Source organism: Equus quagga, chromosome 11, assembly GCF_021613505.1.
Source record: "Equus quagga isolate Etosha38 chromosome 11, UCLA_HA_Equagga_1.0, whole genome shotgun sequence".
NCBI lineage: Eukaryota > Metazoa > Chordata > Mammalia > Perissodactyla > Equidae > Equus > Equus quagga.
The window spans coordinates 65,852,451-65,875,089 of record NC_060277.1 but is presented as its reverse complement, the minus strand read 5'-3'; the positions used below and the strand labels follow the sequence as shown (position 1 = coordinate 65,875,089).

The window sequence follows — 22,639 nt, the reverse complement described above, 5'->3', positions numbered from 1 at the left end:
GTGGGCTGTATACTGGTCATGTCATTTAACATGTTGCCCTGTGCCCAGTATTTCCTGTAAACTGGTTGTTAGATATAGTGGTTGATCAGCCTCGCATTCAATTTTCTGGTAAAAATACATCATGGGTGGTGCCTGGCACTTCTTACTCCATCAAATCAGGAGGTACATAATGCCTGCTTGTCTCTATTTTTCTGGTGTTAAATCTGAGCAGTAGATTCAGGTGTAGTCAGACTGAGGCAACCATTATATAAGTTCCCCACCAATTTTTCACCTCCTGCTTTAATTGATCATCACTACCCAGCTCCATTATTTCATGAGAGGTTGCACAATAGGATGTCCTAATTCTATAATTCCTTCTGCATTTATCACTTGGGATTCTTCTATAAATAAGGATGTGTCCTCATCAACCTGTTTACCATGAGATACAGGTCATACAGGAAAGGCTGGATAAATGTGTGATTTTTTCCCCCCATTATCCACCAGCTTTCAGAATGAGTTGATTCCCTTGCTTCCTCCAAAAGTGACTAATTAGTTGTTTTTAGTGTCACCGTGAACTTGTAGACTTCAACATCTTTTGTGTGTTTCAGTCCATCGCAGTTATTCTTTTTTGATGCTCAAACAGTCTCAGTTTGGGCTGGTGGGAACATCTTCAAGTTGACCCCTGAGTTGTTTCTTTTCTTTTCTATGTGAAATTTACACAACGTAAATTAACTTTTGTAAAGTGGTATTTAGACACAGACAAGGAAACTGAGGCACAGAGTATATTACCTGCCTGAGATCACACAACTTGTAACTGATGACACCAGGTTTCAAATCCAGCCTGACTTGAGAATCTGAGCTCTTCACCACCACAGTCTCTTATATCTCACTGGTCCTCGTTATAATCTCTGATCACTTATTGACAGTGGATGTGTCCAGTAGGCACTGGGGTGTGAACCCAGAGGTGGGAGAGGGATTCAGGAGCTCTGAGCACACAGGTGATGGCTGACTCCAGGGAAGGTGCGTAGGGTGAACAGAGAAGGCAGAACTGTGAGGGAAAGGGACAGAAAAATAGACCGGGGGGATTTGGGTGGAGAGCTGGGGGAAGGGCAGCAGATGAGTGTCATGACAACCAAGAGAGAAAGAAGGCTCTTAAAGAATATGTTGCCCTGAGTCAATTAAGGCCAGGCCTGAGAAACATCTGTGGGCTTTGACGTATCTGTGGTTCTTGATAACTTTCCGGAGAGCCACTGTGCAGAATGTGCTGACATTTGGCTTGGAAGGGAAGGAGTGAGCTACACCATGACTTCTTTTGCCCTATTGGCCTGTTGAACGCCTCTCATCCTGCAAGAAGCAAACGGGGGTCTCTGCCAGCTTCTGGTATCCCTCTTTAGAAGTCCCCAGCTCTATCTCAGCTGGAGAGCTTTAAAAAATACTGATGTTTATGGTAATCAAAATCAGAACAGTAGTTGTCTCTGCAAAGGGAGGGGCGGGGATCGATTGGGAAGGGAAAGGAAAGAACTTTCCGGAGTGAAGGAAATGTCCTATATCTTGAAAGGGTTGTGGGTTGCATTTGTCAAAACTCATCAAAATATATACTTATTCGTGCATTTCATTGTATGTAATTTATTCCTCAAAATTGTAAAAAAGTGAGAAATTAGGGACGCCAGGACTCTACCCTGGGCTTCTAAATCAGAATCTCCGACACTGGGGCTCGTGCGTGGCTATCTGGAAGGTTCTGCAGACGACTGCAACGTGCCGCCAGCACGGAGACGCACCACTGGAGCAGCTAATCTCTAACCCCTTCAGGTGTCCTGGGCTCTGGCACGACTCCCTCACATTCGGCCTGCTGTCCGTCGTTCCATCAGTTTCGGCGCAAGTCTGTCCCCGCAGGGAGCCCTGGGTCCCCCAGGTAACCAGCTCAGGGCCGGTGGTGGTGGGCAGGACGCCGGGGGGCGGGAGGGGGAGGGACGGCTGAACCCGGAGCCCACAAAGCCGCTGCCCTGAGGGGTGCGGCGGGCCCTGCTTGTCCCACGAGGCCGGCGAGAGAGCGCACGCACCACGCCGCAGGATTTTAGGAGTTCAGGAAGGCCCTCGGCTCTCTGTCCCGAGAGCCGGGACCCTTACCGCCTGGCCGACAAGTGGTCATGAGGGAACCTGTCCACCCCCATGGCCGGCCGACCTCGTGGCGCAACGGTAGCGCGTCTGACTCCAGATCAGAAGGTTGCGTGTTCAAATCACGTCGGGGTCAGTCCCAGCCCTATTGCTTCCGTCACTTTTATATTTATTCCCCTCATTTTCAACTATGTTCGAGCCCCAGCTCCCGGGTCCGAGAAGAAGACCTCGTAGAGGCAGGAAGGGGAGGGCTCCTGGCGCGAAGTCCCGTGCCGCCCCGTCGGGGGGGCCCAACGCTCTCGCGGTGTTTTTTGCGGGTTCCGTAGGTCCGGGTCGATCGCCGAGCTCCTGAGGACTGGCGCACGCTCGAGATCGCTCGGCCCAGAGGGAGGAGGGTCGGGCGCTGGGGCAAGCGAGAGGGTCTCTCGCTCGGTCAATACCCGGCGATTCGTTTTTGCCACGCTGGGCAGGATCCCGCAGACCGCACTCCCTCACGACATGGGTAGGTCCACTGAGAAGTAAGAGCTCAGACCCCAGAGAGAAGATGCTAAGCTGCACTCTCGTAGACGAGGTGGCCGAGTGGTTAAGGCGATGGACTGCTAATCCATTGTGCTCTGCACGCGTGGGTTCGAATCCCATCCTCGTCGGCCTGCGGTTGACGCGGTCTAGAGTTAATTTTTGTGATCCCAAACCAAGGATTTTTCTTGTTGCTTTCCGTCTGCCTAGATTCAATTTCCGTGTCACCGCTTCACTGTCTCTCGCCCCTGGCCACGGTTTTCGTTTTCCAGTCTGGGCAAAGGTTGGATATTTGGGGCACCTAGGCATTCACTCACCTGCGTTGGAGCTGACCTGCCCAGGGAAACAGGTGCAAGGGTGTCTGCGGTGGGCGCCGTGGCTTAGTTGGTTAAAGCGCCTGTCTAGTAAACAGGAGATCCTGGGTTCGAATCCCAGCGGTGCCTTCGAGAGTCTGTTATAGCTTTTGCAGACCCTTCGAGGGGCGGGGGGAAAGTCGCTGAGTCCCTGGGCGTTCGGCTTATAGAATTTCCCACAGGTTCATCCATCCTCTCCGGGAATTCTCCGGGAGCTATCAGGTGGCGTTTTCCACTTCTGGTTGTGTGCGTGGACGCAGCGTGCGCGCTGTCAGTCTTCTGCTCTACATCCGCCAAGCACCAGGGTCGCACCTTCTGTGCTTGTCAGTATTGCAGCTGGGCTATTCTCGAAATGCTCAGCGATCCATTTTTTGTATTCTGTTTTCATGCCTTCCAAAGCAATTCTACCGATTTTTAAGTTTTCCTCAGCAGCGCTGAGCAGTAATGTGAATTCTACATAGGCTCATATTTGGAGAATGGGGCGAGGAGGCCGGTTAGCTCAGTTGGTTAGAGCGTGGTGCTAATAACGCCAAGGTCGCGGGTTCGATCCCCGTACGGGCCAGCCGCTTGTTTTCGCACTTCATACTGGGAATTTTTTGTTAACTCGAGAAGACTTCCAGGACAACATTCCCAGTCCTCGAGTGTTTCACACCCAAAAGAGAAACGCGTTGAAACTCATTCCAAAGTGGTAGTGTCTTGAGTGGGAGGAGGAAGCCTTAACGAATCTGGAGCTCTTTTTGTGATCTCTCATTCTAAATCTTCCGACTATAACATGGGCTGCCGGAACTTACTATGTGACCTGTAAACAGAAGGCTGCCAGGGGTTGGAACAAAGAGTGTCTCAAACCATACATATGGCACTGATCAGGAGAGTGTGAGAAATGGGGCCAGGGAGCTAACAAGTGTTTCCGGTCTTCCTCCAGAGCCAAGATGTCCAATTTGCCCAGCCCCTAACTGTCTACTTCCCGATCTGAGAAGATGACCCGTTACCTTTCTCATCTGGAGCACCTTGCTTCCATTTCTGCTTTTACCAGATTTCTGAGCCCATATCTGTGTCTTGCATTTCCTCTCAGATCTGCTGCCTAAGAGCAGGAACCATATTCCTCCCCATGTAGCCTGGGACCTCCACCCCACTCCCAGCACCAGCCCCAAGGGAGCTCCACGAAAAAGACCGACCCTCATTGCCATTCCTTTGGCTCACCAATCCCTGTAATCCCACACAGATGCAGCCTCAGCCTTAGCAGCAGCAGCACTTTAATTCCACAAACATTCGGAAAGCCAAAACTGATTAGAACACGCCACAAAAGTGGGCTTCAAAACCAGCAACAATTCTGCCTGAACCCTGAGAGCAGTGAGACCCCTCCCAACTCACCCCCTCTACCATGCAATGCATTCCTTCTAGCTCCACTGCGGTTCTGGCTGGGGAAGTGGGAAGGTAGGGGGTCAGCAGGCAGAAGCAGGAGGTTATCCATCTGCAGGTGTGCATCCTTGTCTGCATGGTGTGTCGCCAAGGACCACTCAAGCTCCCACAGTCCCTGGCACCTGAGATATAGCCACTGGAGTTAGGGTGGCCACAGTGGGGGCTGGGGCCTCCTTTGTTTTACTTTCTTGATCACATGTGGCAGTCATGTCTCCCACCCTGAGACCTAAAGCCCTGGGTTCCCAGGGATGGTACTCTAGCTAGGGAAGAGAGTTGGGGAGAACAAGGTAGCTACAGATGGCCAACTGAATAGAAGCAGAGCATCATCCCCTCCCACCAGGAGAGCCTTTAGAACTTCCCCATATACAACCACATAAGGCCCAGCAAACGGTTTCAGGCTTGCTAAATGCATCTGGAAGAGCCTCCAATATATAGGCCTAGGCTCAGCAGGCAGTTCCCACCAGGGCTCCTTGAAGAGTCCTTAGGATCCTGCTGGGCCCTGGCATAGCCTGGCCTGGCCTGGCCTCTCCTGCTCTCCTGGTCACTTGCACAGGGCCTCAAACACCTCCAGCGTGCGTCGAATATCCCGGACTTGGCGCGCCAGCCCCTGAACCGGCTGCAGAGCCCGTTCCAGCTCCTCGCAGCGTGCCAGCAGGGTGTACATGCCCTTGATGCTCATGTCCACGGCTTCGCCTAGGGAGTCCACTGCGTCGCGGTAGGTCTGGATGCAGCCCACGCTCAGCGCTGTCAGCTCCTGCACGGCGCCACCCAGCCCGCGAAGCAGACGGTCCACTCTGCCGCCCAGCTCCCGACTCAGACGCTCCAGGTCCCGCAGCACGTCGGGGTCGATGGGGGGGATGGCCGGAGTGGGTGCGGGCATTGAACAGGGCCGCGCAGGGGCAGGAGGCGGGGGTTGAGGAGCACCGCTCAGACGGATCTTGAGTTGCAGGTTGTTGGCGACGAAGTGAGTGAGGTCGCCGTGGCGGCTCACTGTGCCTTCGAGCTCCAGGGGGCTGGAGATAGTGGCGCGACGCCCGCCGCCCGCACCAGACTCGGCACCCGCTGCGGACCCAACGCCGCCGCACGCCCCGCTCAGCCCGTCCAGGCTGCGGCTGTCCTGAAGGCGGCTGGAGAACGAGCGGCCAACCCTGCCGGCTGCCGCCACCTCCTCGTCGTCTTCCTCCTCCTGCTCAGCATCCATCCCGCCACCTCCCGGGCTCCCTCGACGGCACGCCCTCTCGGATGCAGGCTTGTCCTCCGGCGGCTCAGGGTCCTTGCGCCGGGAGGACCCATGCGGGTCGTGCTCGGGAGCCGGCACCCCCCGGCAGCTCCCCGCCCCAGACGGCGTGCCTCCGCGGCCAGGCCCGTCCTCCCGAGCCTCCCGCTCCGGCGGGTGGACGACGCTGCAGCTCGAAGTCTTCGGGGACGCCCTGGGGTGGGGGCTCGTGCCCCCAACGTTCTCGGCCTCTTCCTCCTCGGATAACCGGAGGCCTGAGGGCGGCTCAGAGGGCGTTCGGCTCGGCCCGCCACCTAAAATTGCGGCTTGCTGTTCCCCCGCAGCCAGAAGGTCCGCCTCGGGCCCAGGCCGCCCCCGGGGCGACTCCATACTGCAGTTGGAGGCAGGAACCGAGGAATTGGTCGGTCCCGGCTCCAGAGGCGTCGGCGGCTCCTTTAAGGGGCGTTGGTAGAGACGCGCCGATTGGCAGCGGCTGACAATGGTAAGGACGGGGAGAACACTCTGATTGGTCGCAGCGACCAGGAAGTCCCGGAAGAAGAGCTGTTATTGAACAGCCGGCCACACGTGAGAGCCAGCGGGGTGGAGAGAAGACAGTGACAGCTGCCCTCGTCGCCCCGCCCTTTCAAAAAGTTGAGGGGGTAGAGCTTAAAGATGAAGGTCCTGAAATACCGGCGTCCTCTGGGGCGGGGCTCAGACTGTTTCCGCCCACAATTGTTGCTCAGCAGACACACCCAGTGGGGACCAGACTTGCGGTTCCTAAGAGAGGTTCTTGGGATGGAAATAGTATATCCTGCTTGGACCGTTGCGATTCAACCGCATCTAGTGGTCAGGAAGGACGAAACCAGGATTCTCAGCATGAATGGTTGGTTCCAGCGTCCTGACTAACAGACCTAGCGCATGAGCTGCCCAGAGGGACTCACAGTGGACAGCGAAGCCGGCTTAAGGGCCTTCCAATGCTTTTGCCATCTGTTCTCTGTCTCCTGCCCGCTCAGGTTTGAGAGTTTCTTCCCTTGGAGGATGATGTGTGATTTTGCCACTAGGTAAAATATCCAATAAATGAATGGCCCTTCATGAAGATCAGAGCCCTAGTACTGTTCTGATCTCGTCTCTTCCTTCTATTCCCCTCACTGGTCTTGAGGGAGCCCCACTGGCCTCCTCATTGTTCCTCTGACAAGACAGACATGCTCCCGCCTCAGGGACTTACACTTGCTCTTGCCCTTTTTTTTTGAAGCTGAGTCTACCAAGAAAAATGTTCAGGTTGGGCTTTCTCCTTCCTTTCTCTCCTTCAGGTCCTTATTCAAATATTACCTTTTCAGTGAAGCCCCCCTTACAACCTGTTTAAAATTGCAGCCGCTTTCCCCAGCAATTCCAGATCTTCCCTCCCTGCCTTTTCTCCATAGCATATATTTTGCTCCTTGCTCATGTAACCTCCATAAGGGTAAGGCTTTTTATCTGTTTTGTTCTCATCTGTATCCCCAGTGCTTAGAACAGTGCCTAACATACAGAAGGTGCTCAATAAATATTTATGAAGTAAATAACCCCAAGCCGTTAATTTCCTCTTTTTGGCTTGAACTCATTCAAGATGTGTTTCTGTCACTTGTACCCAGAGTCCTGACTAATACACCATGAGGCCAATGGTCTACTCAGCTTTTCCATCTCTCTCTAGGACTGACACCCCCGTTGTCTTCCTTTTACCCCTCAGTAGGCAGTTGCTCTTTATTCAGCAAGTGACAGAAAACACAAGTTAAACCAACAACAAAAAAAACCTAGGGGAATTTATTGTCATGCAATAATGGTCTCAAGACAGAGTGCACATCAGAGAAGCCTGTGTTCAGTGCCCTAATGCTGTCTTGAAAGACCTGATTGCTGTCTGTGGGGGCAGCTTTATCTCAAGGAGGCTTCCTCATGGGGGCAACACGGCTATGTCATGTATCATTCTTTGGGGGTTATATTGGTCGGCTCAGGCTGCTATTACAAAATACCATAAACTGGGCTTTTTTTTTTTGAGGAACATTCGCCCTGAGCTAACATCTGCCACCAATCTTCCTCTTTTTTGCTGAGGAAGACTGGCCCGGAGCTAACATCCGTGCCCATCTTCCTCTACTTTATATGTGGGATGCCTGCCGCAGCATGGTGTGCCAAGCGGTGCCATGTCCACACCCGGGATCTGAACTGGCAAACCCCAGGCTGCCAAAACAGAGCGTGTGAACTTAACCACTATGCCACCAGGTTGGCCCCAAATTGGGTGCCTTAAACAACAGACATTTATTTCTCCCATTTCTGGAGGATGGGAAGTCCAAGGTGCCAGCTGGCTCAGTTCCTGGTGAGGCCCCTCTTCCCAGCTTGCAGATAGCCATCTTCTTGATGTGTCTTCACATGGTGGAGAGAGAGAGCTAGCTCTCTGGCCTCTTCTTGTGAGGACACTAATCCCATCATGAAGACCCCGCCCTCATAACTTCATCTAAACCTAATTATCGCAAAAGGCCTCAGTTCCAAATACCATCACACTGGCAGGTAAGGCTTCAACATAGGAATTTTGCAAGAGACAAAAACATTCAGTCCCGGGATCATTCGTCATCCTTTTTGGCCTCTCAGGGTCTGAATCCCAACGTTTGAGACCTGTCCCGCCTCATCAGGCAGAGCCCATCTTCCACTACAAAAGCTGGAATGCCAAGCAGTCCCTTTCCCAGCTTCCCCGGCACGTGGCTCAGGCTCCACCATGATGTACGGGACCACTTCTGCAGTGGAGTTTTTCCTGGCAGTGTGGACTCCAAGCCTGGTCCTCCTAGAGATTCCTGGCACTCCTAGAGATGCTGTGACTTACCCAGGATACTTATTATAAGGTCCTTTTTCTGTGTAAGGGAGCCCAAATTGTTTTCTGTTGCACACAGTTAGGAACCCTGGCTGATATATTCCCACACCTTCCAGAAGGGGAGAAAGGAATAGCTTCCATTTTACCTCGCAGAAAAACAAAGATGCATCTTTCCCAAAAGCTCCCGTCAATTTCTGTTTACATCTCATTGGCCTAACCTGATTCACATGCCCAATTTAATCACTTTGGCCAAGGTAATACATGTCTGACTGACTTCGGACAGAGCATCCGGAAGCAATCACCCTGGCAAGGTGATAAGAATTAACTGATTAGGTTAAAACGTTATGCTCCTCCTGGAACATAATGGGGCAGGGAGGAGGGCCTGTGGGGGAGGGACCACAGTGTCCACGACATTAGGGGTCAGCAAAGTATGGGCTACAGGCCGAATCCAGCTCTCCACCCGTTTTTATATGGCCTGTGACCTAAGAATGGTTTTTACATTTTTAAATGGTTGAAAAATAATCTAAAGGGGCCGGCCCCATGGCCAAGTGGTTAAGTTCCGACACTCCTCTTGGGTAGCCCAGGATTTTGCTGGTTCGGATCCTGGGCGTGGACATGGCACTGCTCATGAAGCCATGCTGAGGCAGCGTCCCCACATGCCACAACTAGAAGGACCCACAACTAAAAATATACAACTCTGTACTGGGGGCGCTTTGGGGAGAAAAAGGAAAAATAAAATCTTAAAAAGAAAAATAATCTAAAGAATATGAAAATTCATGTAATTACATGAACTCTAAATTTCAATGTCCATAAAGTTTTATTGGAATACAGCCACATTCAGTCATTTGTATACTGTCTGTGGTTGCTTTTCGGCTATAGCAGCAGAGTTAAGTAGTTTCAACAGAGGCCATATGGCTGGCAAAGCCTTAATTATTTACTTCCTGGACTTTTACAGATAAAGTTTACCACCTCTTGCACTGCAGGTCTCCCCCACTTTAGGCTGTTGGGAAGTGGGAGCACCCCCCCACACACACACACACACAGGAAGGGCTCAATTCTCCTGCTTGCCTGTCATTGTCAGCAACTGTCAGTCACTTCTGGTGGTCACATGTGACTCTTTCAGACATATGCACACTCCGTTCATGCGGCTTTGGAATCCTTTTGTCAATATTTTATAAAAACATTTTTTGGAAAAAGATGCCTGTATTACACAGGGCAGGGAGCTAGAGAGGGATGTTTTACTGCAATTAGGGACAAGTGTCTTGTTAAAAGCCCGTGTTTTCTCTGCTGCCCCATGAATACACATTTTTTTGTTGCACACTATGCAATTCCTGTAAATTGGAATTTCATATATGAAGAAAATGATGGCATCTTGAATCAATTTATATAAATGGAATAAGAGACCGGCTATTTGGACTAAAACAAAAACATTATTTCATTCCTTACACCAAAAAAAATTCCATTTTGGCCACAATTTTAAATGAAAAAGCAGAAAAGTACTGCAAGAAAACAGAGGTGCATGTTTTTTTATGAGCATGGGGTGATGAAGGTTGTTTAAAGTAAGGCCAGAAGTCAGACATCATAAAGGAAAGAGATGATAGACTGGACAATGTAGAACTTGAAAACTTCAACGTAGAAAAACTGCCCTGTGCTAAAAGACAAATTGCAGAAAGGAAAAAAACACTGGCAAAGTATATGACAAACTGTTAATATCCCTTGACCTTACAAGTAAATTAGCAAAAGACACATATATTAGAAAAATGGCCAAGGACTTCAGGGTTGGTTAATTCAGCAGCTCAGCAAAATCATCAAGTACCCAGGCTCTTTCCATCTTTATGCTCTGTCGCCCTCAGTCTGCAGAGTTGTCTTCACCCCATCTCTCCTCATGGGCACAAAATGGCTGCCACACATCCAGTTATCTCAGGAAGATTTGAACTAGTTTCACTGTGGTATTAGAGGTCACTAGGTCACTCAGTCAAATCACCCAGTTTTGTTTCAAGCCACACCATTAGGAGACAGTCTGTAAAACTAGTACAACTGTTCCAGTTGTTAGACTCATTCATTCACATAATCAATGAGGTACCCAAAATAGAAGACTTCTATTAAAAAAGAATCATGCCACCAACAAGACCAGAGAGGGTTTGTAACACTGCAAAGCTCAGTAGATACAGGGGCACTGGGAGAATGTGGCTTTCTCCAAAAGGCTGCCTCACCATCTCTCCTTTTAACCTATTCTAAATTTCGAAAGCTCTTTGCTTGAAGTGCAGCCCATGTGTGGGAGTTTTTCTTCTTAGGAATTCCATTTTCCATTCCTTTGGAAAACCTACAGTCGAACCCTTTAGGTCTGTCCTGTCTGTCTTGCTTTTTGTAGGCATTCTAATAAGTGGCAATATCTCATTATGGCTTTAATTTAATGATGTTGAACATCTTTTCCTGTGTTTATTTGATATCTATGTATGTTCTTTGGGGAATGTAGTCCCACTTTTATGTCATTTTCTGCTTTACATATCTTGTAAACTACTTGAAATCCTTTCTAGATTAAGACTATATATATATATATATATATATATATTGCAAGGGAAGGTTCGCCCGAAGCTAACATCTGTTGCCAATTTTCTCCTCTTTTTCTTCCTGGTTCCTCCCTAAAGCCCCAGTGCATGGTTGTATATCCTCGTTGTAAGTCCTTCTAGTTCTTCTCTGTGAGCCACAGCATGGCTAGTGACAGACAAGTACGGTGTAGTTCCGCGCTCAGGAACTGAACCCCGGCTGCCAAAGTGGAGTGAGCTTTAACCGCTTGGCTAGCAGGGCTGGCTCAGGACTATATTTTTAAATGCTACTTAGATCCAGGTACATTACTGCACTAGAGAAGAGACCATGTTGTGGGAAAGGAAAGATTATTTCCATCTTAACAGCTCAAAAAAATTAAACAACTTAGTCAACGTCACATGGCTAATAAGCCGTGGAAAAGGAACTAGAACCAAGGCAAGCTGACAGGAAGTGAAAGCTCGCTCCTCCACAGAGCCCCCTACCCGCCAGTGCCACGATGTGGGGTGGGACAGATCACTCCACCCACTCTGGTCGGTGCCTACACCCCTGCGCGGAAATGCAGGCTGTCTTCCACTTCACGGAAATGCAGACTGTCTTTCCAGAGAGAAGTGTCTGCTACCATTTCAGGAGGACGTGAACAGATACCCAGGGAAGAAGAGAAGCGGCTTTTCATTTCTCCTATTTCTGTCATCATCCATTCAGTGGGAAGGTAAGGTGATCATCAAGTGCTCAAAGTAAGCAAATGTCCCAGTCAGTTGGACTCATCACTTTGATATCTTTACTCAGAAGAATGTCAACTAGGACAGTTTTCTCTGCACGCCCCAGAGCACCGGCCCTCATGTTCTTTGTGGGGTTTGTTGAGCAGGATGTTTGTTGAGTGGGATGTGGGGTGGCAAGTAGAATTATATCACATTTTTACATTATATTAGGGGGGTGGCTCTTCCTCTGGATGCTTGGAATTTTCTTTTGTTAAAAATGGGCACCAGAGCTGTTGCCAATCTTCTTTTTTCTTCTTCTTCTCCCCAAAGCCCCCAGTACCTAGCTGTATATTCGAGTTATAGGTCATTCCAGTTGTGCTATGTGGGACACTGTCTCGGCATGGTCCAAGGAGCAGTGCTAGGTCCGCACCAGGCATCTGAACCAGTGAACCCCGGACCCTGAAGCAAAGAGCATGAATTCAACCGCTATGCTACCAGGCTGGCCTGTGGATACTCAGAATTTTCATGAGTGAGATGATGCCTCTTAAAAAGGTCTCTGAGGGGTCAGGCACAAGTCAATGAGAAAGGTCATGGCACAGATCACTATTCTTCCCATTACTCACAATAGGCTGGGGAGTGGCATTCTAGCTAGAAAAGCAGGTGCAAAGGCCCTGAGGTGGAAACAAATTTGGCATGTTCAAAGGACAGCAAGGAGGCCAGTGCTTTAGTGATGGAAAAGGACGAGAAGTTAGAGATGAGCTTGGAGAGGTAGAAAGGAACAGGATCTCCTTGGGTGGGGATTTTTTACTCAGAGTCTCCTGGGGAGTTTTAAAACATACGAATGCCCCGGGTCTCAACCCAGACCAGTCAAGTCTGAATTTCTTAGAGTGAGGTCTGAGTTCTATTTTCTTTTAAAGCCCTCCAGCTGATTCTGATGGGTAGCCAGAGTTGAAAACCGATGGAGGACCCCTACCGTGGTAAGGCGTTTGGATTTTCTTCTAAGTAACTGCACTGAAAAAGCGAAGGAGGGTTTTGACCCTGGGAATGAGGAGCTCTAACTTCCGCTGTGTGGGGAATGGGCTGTAGGGCCCAAAATGGATGCGGGGAGGACAGTGTGGACGCTTCTAGCCATCATCCAAGCCAGAAGGGATGGGGCCTTGAACTAGCTTGAGAGCAATGGAGTCTGCGTGGAAGGAAGGCGGGGCTGGGACTCAGTGGATTTGACTGACGGCAGGAAGGCGGGGCTGGTGGAGAAGAAAAGAGAGAAACCAGGGGTGATTCCTAGATTTTTGGCTTCGGCAACTGGGTGAATGATGGCACCATGAACTGAGTGGGGGAAATATGGGGTTTTTTTGTGGTGGCGGGGTGGTGAATTGAGAGTACTGTTTTAGCGTGTTAACTTTGAGAAGACTATTTGATACAGTAAGTGGAGATGCCAAGGATATATGAGTCTTAGACTTGATGGGGAGGTTGAGGTGAGAGATATTGATGTGGGAGTCATGTTTAAAGCCATGGGATGGAGTGTGATTAGAGTGTAGATGGGGAAGAAAAGAGCACCCAGCAGAGAGTCCCTCCAGGTCCCCCATCAGGGCTCAGAGGAGGGCCCAGCTCGAGGGGCTTAGCTAGGCCAGGAGGAAAAGAAGCTAGTGCGGTTCTGGAGGTGGAAGGAGGGGAGGGGGATATTTCTAGACGAGAAAGGTCACCCCTGTTGAATGTGGCTTCGAGGTGGGGTCAGAGAAGGGCCCATTGGATTTGGCTGGAGCAGTTTCAGCTGCTGAAGGGCGGGGTTGGGGGAGGGACACAGACCAGGATGCCTCTTAAAAAAGTCTCTAAGGGGTCAAGCACAGGTCACTGACAAATGTCATGGCACAGAGATGAGGAAGTCAGTGCAGATGGTGAGTGTAGACAATGTGCTCAAAAAAAATTTTGCTATGAGAGCAAATTGGGAGTCACAAGAGGTGGGGTCAAGCTACTGGTTGTTCGTATAGTGATGAGAATTATCCAGCAAAAAAGGAACATATTAATGTTCAAAAAGAGAATTGAAAAGGGACAATTGCTGGAGTGAAGTTGTTGAATGGAAAGAGGAGGGGGGGCCAGAGCACACCTGGAGGGGCTGCCTCCTAGGGACCAGGGCACTTCTTCCATTGGAGGGTGGGAGTGGGGAGGCAGCTGACCCGTGAAGAGAGTAGCTTGGGAGAGTGGGTGGTCGGATTATAAAAGAGCCCTGTCTGATTCTGCTATTTCTCCAACAACTGCAAAGGGAGGTCGTGAGGGTGGAGGCATGTGGGGAGATTTGGTGGCTTGGGGAGTGGCAAAGCCAACACGTGGGGCGACTTAATGAGGGTGTTAGTCGGCATTACGGCTGCAGGAAAATGGGTGCCCTCCTTTACCGCTGGTGGGAGCGGGAGCTGTCCCACCACTGTGAGAGCAATTGGGCATCCTATCAAAGGTTTCCTGGGCGTACCCTATGACCCAGCATTGCCATGTCCCTCTCTAGATCCTCCCCAGAGAAGCCCTCACACAGGAGCACAAGGAGGCACGCCAAAGACATGGCCCCAGTACAAGGCACCGGAAATAGTCTACATGTCCATCAACAGAATGGCTTTGAAAGAACCTAGGAATATCCATAGTAAGGATTATAGTGCAGCAGTTTTAAAAAACAAAGCGTATCTCTCCAAATTGTCATCGAGAGCCTTCTCAGGCGTCGTGCAAAAAGGAAGTGAGAGAACAACACATACAGTGCAATACAGCTTACGTTAAAGAAATGTCCACATGCTAAAGACAATGCTGTTTTCTAGAAGTATACAGATATGAACGTAAATACAAAGAAAGAGGACTAGAAAGATATGTTACCAAACTGATATTCGTATCTGATATTAGTATAATTGGAAAAGTGGAATTTCACCTTATTCATATTATTTATAAGTGCATTAACTCATTTAATTTGTGTAAATTAAAACATTTTTTTAAGAGACAACACAGGGCTCAAACTCAAGCCCTGGGGAAGTGGAGCCTGGGGCATGAGGATTAGGAGTCAGAAGCATGTGCCTAAGAGGTTTGGCGGTGAGTGGGGAAATGTGGGCAGAGTGCTTCTAGGGCACAGCCCCTGCATTCGGAATTTTTAAAGCACCTTCGAAATACTCCTGGGTCAGAGAAGAAATCATAATGGTAATTAGAGAACACTGAGACCTGAATAATAATAAAATATACTCCATCTCAGGCCCGTGTGATGCAATGAAGTGACACTTTGATGGATGTTGACAGCTGTTAAGTGCTCAGACTTGGGGAGAATTTGGGGGTGGATTAGTGATCTGTAGGTTGGAGACTGAGCAAATGGCACGACTATTGACTTCAGAGATAATTAAAAGTTGTAAAGAAAAGAAAATAATGGAATGCTACATGAGTCAGCGTATGACCGTTTCATGGTCACAATATAAACACTGGGCACTGATCCTCCAGATTCGCACGGTCCATGAGCAGAGAATTTTTGCTCTTTCATTCACTGCTGTCCTCCAGCCTCTAGAGCAGTGCCTGGAATGTCAAAGGCTCTTAACAACTATTGTCGAATAAACCTAACCAGAATTATGACATAACTACATCAGAAGGATGCTAGGACATAAAAATGTACATCTGTATGGTGGCAGTGGGGTGAAAGAGGGACATCCTTAAATTTTATAGCAATAGGAAATAGAAATAGGAAAATAATAGGTAATGCCTAAAATGGAAGATTTATGAAGTAGCAACAGAAGCATGTGATTTAGAAATAGATGGTAAATACTAAAAGCAAAACAAAACAGCAAAAAGATTTGGAACTGGATATCTCTGGCAAGAGAGAAAGGAACAGTTAGCTTTTAAAAAAAAGCCATATAACATTGTTCAGTTGTTTTAATCTCTGGGTACGTATTGTGGACTGCATGCTAGCCCCAAAAGATATGTCTATGTCCTAACCTCTGGAATTTATGAATGTGAGGTTTTTTGGAAAAAGGTCTTTACGAATGTAATTAAGGATCTTGAGATAAGATCATCCTGGATTATCTGGGTGGGCCCTAAATCAAATGACTAGTGTTCTTATAAGACAGAGAGAGACAGAGAGAGAAGAGAAGGCCATGTGAAGATGGAAGCAGAAATTGGAGTTATGCAGACAAGCCAAGAAATGCCTGGAGCCACCGGAAGCTGGAAGAGACAAGAAAGGATTTTGTCCTAGAGCCTTTGAAGGGAGTATGGCACTGCAGACACCTTGATTCTGAACTTCCAGAACTGTCATAAAGTAAGTTTCTGTTGTTTGAAACCACCAAATTTGTAGTAATTTGTTATAGCTGCTCTAGGAATCAAATACAGCGTGAATAACTGAGATAAAATAAAAATAAGAAAATTTATTGATGTACTTCACCACATTGATCAGAAGAGCAAATGACAGATACAGAAAAGCATCTGATGAAGGTCAGCACCTATTCATGGTATGAAAAAACCGGCCCTTTGCCAACTGGGAAGAGAACAGGCTTTCTTTAACCTGATAAAGGACTTTTTTTAAAGACTATACATAGTAACAGTAAAAACTGTAGTTCCTGTTCCAATTCTGTGATATATAAAATAAATGTGTGTGCTGTGGAAAGGCATCATTATACCACTCTAGCATGGTATTAAAGACTATGGACTTTGAGTTTAAAATTGGGCTCCCTCATTTATTAGCGGTGTGACTCATGGCAGATTATGTAACCCCGTTGTGTCTCAGTTTCCTTATCTGTAAAATGGGGGTAAACCTATAGCAAGCATCCTACTTAGCACTGAAACCTTAGGTCAGGAACAAGACACCATCAGTACTGCTCCTATTTACTCTTGTATTAGATCCTGACCAGAGCTGTCAAACAAGCGAAAAAAGGACAACTTTTAGGGTACAGCAATGTTCAGTTGCTCCTGGGTTGACAGGACTGAACCAGGAGAAAGACTAGAGGTCAGACAATTGAGCGGGAAGTAAGAGAAGGTGGGCTAGACGCCCTGGTGTTCAGGCGGAGCAGAGTGGAGCACGGTCCCAGCTCCCCCAGACCCTGGAAGTCAGAGCAGGGGAAAGACAAGACGCGGGGGAGCAGGCGGCTGGGAGCTGACGGGGTGGGCATCCAAGCTGAAGGTGGGCACTCCTGGGGCAGTGACGCAACATTCATCCCGGCACCCAGCATGGGCAACTCCCTAGCCTCCTCCCCATGGGAGACATCCGCCGCCACAGCAAAGTCTCCACCTGTAAACGTCTACACTCATCAGTATAAAAGGCTTCAGCTTTTATTAAATAAAAAGGAGGTAGAAGACAGATAAGGGAACAGGCCAGAGACCCCTCCTTCCAACTACACATATACAGACACACAAACACAGACACAACCGGGACAATTCAGGGGACAGACTGAAGGGCAGAGGGAGGCAGCACCCTCCGAGAATGGGCCCGGACCCAAGGGTGGGCTGAGACCTGGGCCAGGGGCAGCCGTTCTGAGGGGTTATGCCTGAGCAGCTTGGAGATGAGGTCCTGGGCTCCCGCGGGCACAGAATGGGGGATCTTCAGGTCTACCTGCAGAAGTAGAGAAAGGCGAAGGAAGGGTTCCTTCAGATTCGGCCTGGTTGTTTTCTCCCTGACTGCCCATTCAATTTGGAGAGTTACAGAGGGCCCTGCAACTCCCAGCCCCTGGCCTCTGCAGCCAGCACCAAGCCCCAGCCAGGCAGCCAGGCCGGCCCTCCCACCTTGACGATGCGCCGATACGTCTCGTTGTGTGAAGCACTCTCAAAGGGCGGGTTTCCCACCAGCAGCTCATAGCAGAGTACTCCGATGCACCACAGATCCACCTTCTCATTGTGCGTGCGGCCCTCAATCATCTCAGGGGGCAGGTAGTCCAGGGTGCCACACATCGTCTTCCTCCTGGGTGGGGTGGGGTGAGTGGGCAGGGGTCCCAGAGACAGACAGCCTCTCCTTTCCCTGCTGCCTGACAGGGAGCCAAGGGACCCCAGGATGCCCCAGGGGAGTGTTCCAGCCAGGCTCTGACAGGGCCTTTGGGATAGGGATGGGGTGAAGATATAAACGAAAGCCCCAGAGGATGGCTTACACACTGCCTCAGTGTTTCCGCACTGAGGGATGGCTCTTCAAACAATCAGACACGAGGGCAATGTTTGCCTTAGAAGGAAAGGAAAAACTGGGGACATCTCGAATGTCCACCAAGCGTGTCCTGCTTAAATAAATCAGGTCACATCTCTACTATGCAGCACTATGAAGCCACTAAAGATGATGTGGGAGTATTCTCAGTGATATGGCAAGGGGCTCCCAAATATAGAGTAAGAAATCTGGGCAACAAAATTGCGTTTCCTATTTTTGCAAAGATATTACTGTGTCTGTGTTTACATGAGGACAAACCCAAATGTCTCTGGGTAAAAACATCTGGAGCAGTTTTATTTTGAGTGTCCCAGCCTCACATCCAGGACTGCCCTCCTGTCCCACCGTACCTCAGGGAGGGCGCGTGCACCGACCAGCCAAAGTCGGCAATCTTCAGCTCTCCCTGGAGCCCCAAGAGCAGATTCTCTGGCTTTATGTCTCTGTGAATCACCTTCTTCCCGTGGCAGTACATCAGGGCATCTGCCAGCTCCTCCATGATCTGGGAGAGCCAATGACAGGCAGTCAGATGAGGACGCATCGCCAGCTGCGAGCAGCGTACCCCTAGCCTCAGGCCCCCCCCCCCCCACCGGCGCTCCAGGTGCCCACCCGCCCCGACCGTGGCTGTCCGCTGCTCATCAAAAGTGCGGCTCTTCTGCAGCTCCTTGTAGAGCTCCCCCCGGGGGGCATACTCCAGAATCAAGTAGATCCTTCGCCGGTCATAGAAATAGTTGTAGAGACGCAAGATGTTGGGATGCCTGGGAGAAGAGAGACAGGAGGACTCGGGCTGCATCCTGGCATAAGGAAATGGGAAAGATGACAGGTCCCAAATGGGGTAAACTGGGGACCGACTTGGACCAGGCCGGCAACACCACGGCTGGCAGTGGCCAGTGGGAACTGGAGGCAGCTTTCTGGATTGAGAGCTCAATGTGGCTAAGTGGCCACAACTATAGAGAAAAGCCTAGATGTGGTGGGGCTGAAAGAATTGCTGGGGTGGGGGGAGGGAGCAGAGGGGCTGGGGCTCAGAGGGCGTTGACCCGTACTGCAGATGGGCCTGGATTTCGATCTCCCTGCGCAGCTGGTGCTCCACGCCCTCCTTCTCTATCTGAGACTTGAAGAGGACCTTGAGCGCCACGATGAAATGGCTCTTCTTCTCCCGAGCCAAGTACACGTTTCCAAACTTGCCTTTGCCCAGAGGACGCCCAATCTCAAAGTCATCAATTGTGAAGGACCGCCTGATTAGAGAGTCGTGGGGGAAGGCAGCTGAGCACTGGTTTGTCAGTCATCTGAGGTTGCTTTCCCCCTGCATGTCAGCCCCATTTCACTTTGGGGCAGTTGAGGATGGATCAGGCTCTCTTACCCCCGCCCCCACTCCTCCGGCCCTTAGCTTCTACCTCCCCCGTCTCCTAAGTGTTCACTGTCTCCCTCCTCTCTTGTCACCCCAAGGCTTGGGCACTTACATTAACAAGTTGGGTGTCACACTGCTGTTCTCCATCACCTTCTGGCCAAGGGCAACTAAGGAAAGAACAGGTAAGTTGAGGCCCTCCTTTGACATTTTCATCCATGCACCCTCCTCGTAGACTCTAGTCCTCTCAGGTTGTCCTTTCCCCCATCCCAGTTACCTGTGGGCTGAGCATTGGAGCGGCTCATGAGGACAAGTGCAGATGGGGTGGCAGGCTCCTTCCGGAGGACTCTCTGGGGCAGGGTGTTCAGGCCAGATTGAGCCTGAGAAGGAGCAGGAGGGAGTTCTGAGGGTGCCTTTGTCTCAGTGACCGGGTTGGAATGTGCTGCAAGCAGCATTTCAGTACTTACTATAGAGTCACCCACCCACCCATCCCCGATTCAAAGAGGAACACTGAGACCACAGTTTTGCTACTCAGCTCCAAGACTCTGCTCGGAGCCCATATCAAAATGGGTGCTAAATAGACAACCCAAGTGGAGCAAAGGACTTAACCCAACACCTAACATTTCACCTCTTTGGCCCTGGCCCACATCACATTCTCAGGCAAGAAACTGTCCAACCTCTCAAGTCCTGTCTGTAACACCACTCATTCACCCAGCCCCCGACCCCAGGGGGCAGTAGAGGGCTGCAGTAATGAACACCCACAATTCAATGAATTTTAGCACAGAGGCATTCTCATAGCCCCTCAAAAGCTCAGCCTATTAAGGCTAACATAAGGTCCTTGAGGCCTTGAATGTTGCAGCAAATACCAGTATCTACCCCTTTGCAACATCAGGCTTTAGGGACAGACACTGAGGGCTATTGTGATGGCCCTGGACCACTTCTCACCTTCAACTTCTGAGTAATATACATAACTTTCTTTTGAGAGTGACCAATGTAGAAGTGACAATGGTTTTTCATTCAGCCTCCATTCTGGACAGCCCCACTCAGTGCTCCACAAGGGAGGGAGCTGGGGGACAGGGGGACAGATGGACCCTCCAGGATATCCAAGCCCCACCAACGGGGAGCAAAGCCTGTGCAGGGCCCCTTCCTTCTTCTTTAGCCAGGAGAGGAAGAAAGCCTCAGTGCCCCTTCCAACCTGTTCCCAAACTGTGATATTAGTACAGAATTTACAAATAAGCAAGTTGAACAAAACAGAGTCCAGAAACAGACCCACATATATGTGAGAATTTAATATACATAAAAGGTGACATTTCAAATCAGAGGGTAGACTCTTCAGTGAAAGGTGTTGAGACAACTGGAAAATAAACCCATTTAGATCCTTACCTCATACCAGTCATTAAAATAAATTCCAAATTATTTAGACTGGTCCTGGAACTTTTAAACTTATAAACTTTATCTCAATCCTTCATGAGTCTATTTCTATTTACTGCTTAGTGTATATTTTTCAGGGCAAAGGTTGGGAATCATGGCCTGAAGGCCAGACCCTGCCTGCTCAGTCCCAGATATCATTTGTATGTGACAAGTAGGCTCAGCCCTGCAGAGCTCCTCACAGCACCCGACAGGATGTGGCTGGATATGACCAGAGTGGGTTCTGCCAGCAAACTCTTGGGGCCCATATAGTGGAGCATAAACGGGACGAAAATGCTTAGAGGATCGCCCTCTGCAGGACCTCGAATCTCCAAGCAGGAAGTCGCCAAGCGTGTGGGGGTGGAGGGTAAGTGGGAATGCCCTTACCGTCTGCCGACCGTAGGGCCAGGGGTAGGCGTTCTCCTTCTGGGTCATCCTTAGAGGGAAAGGGGGAGGAAAGCTGGGCAGAGAAAGGAAACAGAGCCATAAGAAGCAGAAAAATGAGGGAGCGAGAGCGGGAGGGGTCGGATCGATCTAGCCGGAAGCGCTTGCCTGGGGCTGGTGAAAGGGAGCAAATCTACAAGCTGGCCACATCAGGGCGCACCCGGGTGCTTGCCTCGCTGCCCCCGCCTTGCCACCGGCCCCACCCCTTTCCAGGACCCTCTCTCCACCCTTGAGCGCCCGGCAGCTGGCGGAGTGCGCGCGGGCTCGCCCAACGGACCCCCGACCTGCCCGATGACTTGTTCTCTCGGAGCAAGGCCCGCGAAAGGAGGGCAGCTCACCTGGAGCCGGTGGCGCAGCCACCCTGCTGGCCGCTGGAAAACGAATGGCCCTGCCCAGCCGCGCCCCAGCCGAGTTCTTTTCAAATCTCCCGCCCTGGTCCCATTGGCTGAGCGGGCCGCACATGCCCAATCCTCATTGGCTGGATGTCCAATGACCTAGCCCTCGAAGGGCCCAATCGAAGAGGCGGAATGCCAGCCGGGGCACGCTTGGGTTCCGGATTAGGAGAGTTCACCTTATCCCGTGATTCTCATATCTTTTTTTTTTATTAAAAATTTAAAATTTTAACATACCTGGAATTTATCCTTATGTATATGGACTAGGATATAACTTGTTTTCTTTCAGATGGACAGCCAGTTATGCCAGCACCATTTGTTAAACAAACTACCATTCCCAGCGGAATTTAAATGCTACCTTTGATATAATAAATCATCGTAGATAGTTGGATCTATTTCCGGACTCTCTATTCTGTTACACTGTTTGTTTGCATGTGTGCTTATTCTTGTGTCATTACTATTTTGTTCTATAAAGTCTTTCACTCACATCTCTAGTAGGAGTTTTCCACCAGCGGACCAAGGCCACATTGTTTGGACTGACTGTCACATTTCTCCTTCCTGCCATGCTCCCTTCTTCTCTGCTCTTTCTGACCCCAAATTTTACTATTGGGTTAAATGAATCCATTTTGGGACCTTCTATGAAATAACTAGTGGATATTTGCAAGTATTGCGCGTCCAGTACCCTTCCTATTCCTTTGAATAATAACATCCTAACTTTGCTTTGGGGAACCACCTGTCTCCCCATTCTGTGTTGTTGGTTTCTGTTGCTGCTGGCCCCAAATCCCTATCTTGATGGAGACCTATTGTACTGGACATTGTGGTTATGTAGTCAGCGTCCCTTCTCCAAGTGATTCCCACTTCCTGAAAGCACCTAGAGTTTTGCGGGTCTGAGAGGGAGCTGACCCCATCCCAGGCCCAGGAGTGGATCTTGTTTGATTTACAGCAGTCAGGACCTTTTATTCCAGAATGATGGTCACTGGTTTGGGGATACACATGTAACTCAAGTGCGCCAGTTAGTGGGAATTTTAGGATTCATGTCCAGAATGCTGGGCAGAAACTCCTTTTCTCCTGCTGGAAGTGGACAATGAAGCACGCAGCCCTCAGTGCTGCTGGCGGTCCTGAAGGGAGCAGCTGAGAATGAAGCTGACCCTGCAGAGGGCAGAAGAGAGGCCTGGGAAGAACCGGAGACCTTGATGACACTGTGGGCCTCTGGATGCCTATTTCAGCACTTTCCTTAAATGAGCCAAGAGT

At 49.9% G+C, this 22,639-nt stretch overlaps 2 protein-coding genes, 1 long non-coding RNA gene and 4 other non-coding genes across 8 annotated transcripts; 5 read left to right on the top strand and 2 right to left on the bottom strand.

Annotated features, from left to right (window-relative positions):
• Positions 1-2,158: 2,158 nt before the first annotated feature.
• Positions 2,159-2,230, top strand: TRNAW-CCA (transfer RNA tryptophan (anticodon CCA)). The gene has a single exon. It is a non-coding gene; the product is annotated as a tRNA-Trp (tRNA).
• A 429-nt stretch (positions 2,231-2,659) lies between these two features.
• TRNAS-GCU (transfer RNA serine (anticodon GCU)) lies at positions 2,660-2,741 on the top strand. Its single transcript has one exon. It is a non-coding gene; the product is annotated as a tRNA-Ser (tRNA).
• A 238-nt stretch (positions 2,742-2,979) lies between these two features.
• TRNAT-AGU (transfer RNA threonine (anticodon AGU)) lies at positions 2,980-3,053 on the top strand. Its single transcript has one exon. It is a non-coding gene; the product is annotated as a tRNA-Thr (tRNA).
• A 398-nt stretch (positions 3,054-3,451) lies between these two features.
• Positions 3,452-3,525, top strand: TRNAI-AAU (transfer RNA isoleucine (anticodon AAU)). Its single transcript has one exon. It is a non-coding gene; the product is annotated as a tRNA-Ile (tRNA).
• A 680-nt stretch (positions 3,526-4,205) lies between these two features.
• BORCS6 (BLOC-1 related complex subunit 6) lies at positions 4,206-6,051 on the bottom strand. The gene has a single exon (XM_046676093.1). The coding sequence runs from the start codon at positions 5,986-5,988 to the stop codon at positions 4,924-4,926; it is 1,065 nt and encodes a 354-aa protein (XP_046532049.1). The 5' UTR covers positions 5,989-6,051; the 3' UTR covers positions 4,206-4,923.
• A 5,543-nt stretch (positions 6,052-11,594) lies between these two features.
• On the top strand, positions 11,595-15,926 carry LOC124246377 (uncharacterized). The gene is made up of 3 exons (XR_006890480.1): positions 11,595-11,687; positions 12,594-12,653; positions 14,174-15,926. It is a non-coding gene; the product is annotated as an uncharacterized LOC124246377 (long non-coding RNA).
• Positions 15,927-16,034: 108 nt separating this feature from the next.
• AURKB (aurora kinase B) lies at positions 16,035-21,391 on the bottom strand. Of its 2 annotated transcripts, XM_046674453.1 has the most exons (9): positions 21,335-21,391; positions 20,940-21,012; positions 19,423-19,525; positions 19,261-19,315; positions 18,844-19,035; positions 18,420-18,558; positions 18,154-18,302; positions 17,401-17,575; positions 16,035-17,230 (listed from the first exon to the last, which is right to left on the bottom strand). In XM_046674453.1, the coding sequence occupies exons 2-9, from the start codon at positions 20,985-20,987 to the stop codon at positions 17,057-17,059; spliced, it is 1,035 nt and encodes a 344-aa protein (XP_046530409.1). In that variant the 5' UTR covers positions 20,988-21,012; positions 21,335-21,391; the 3' UTR covers positions 16,035-17,056. The 2 variants fall into 2 exon arrangements, with proteins under 2 accessions (XP_046530409.1, XP_046530410.1); XM_046674454.1 differs by lacking the exon at positions 21,335-21,391 and having other exon boundaries at positions 19,423-19,587; positions 20,940-21,003.
• Positions 21,392-22,639: the final 1,248 nt, after the last annotated feature.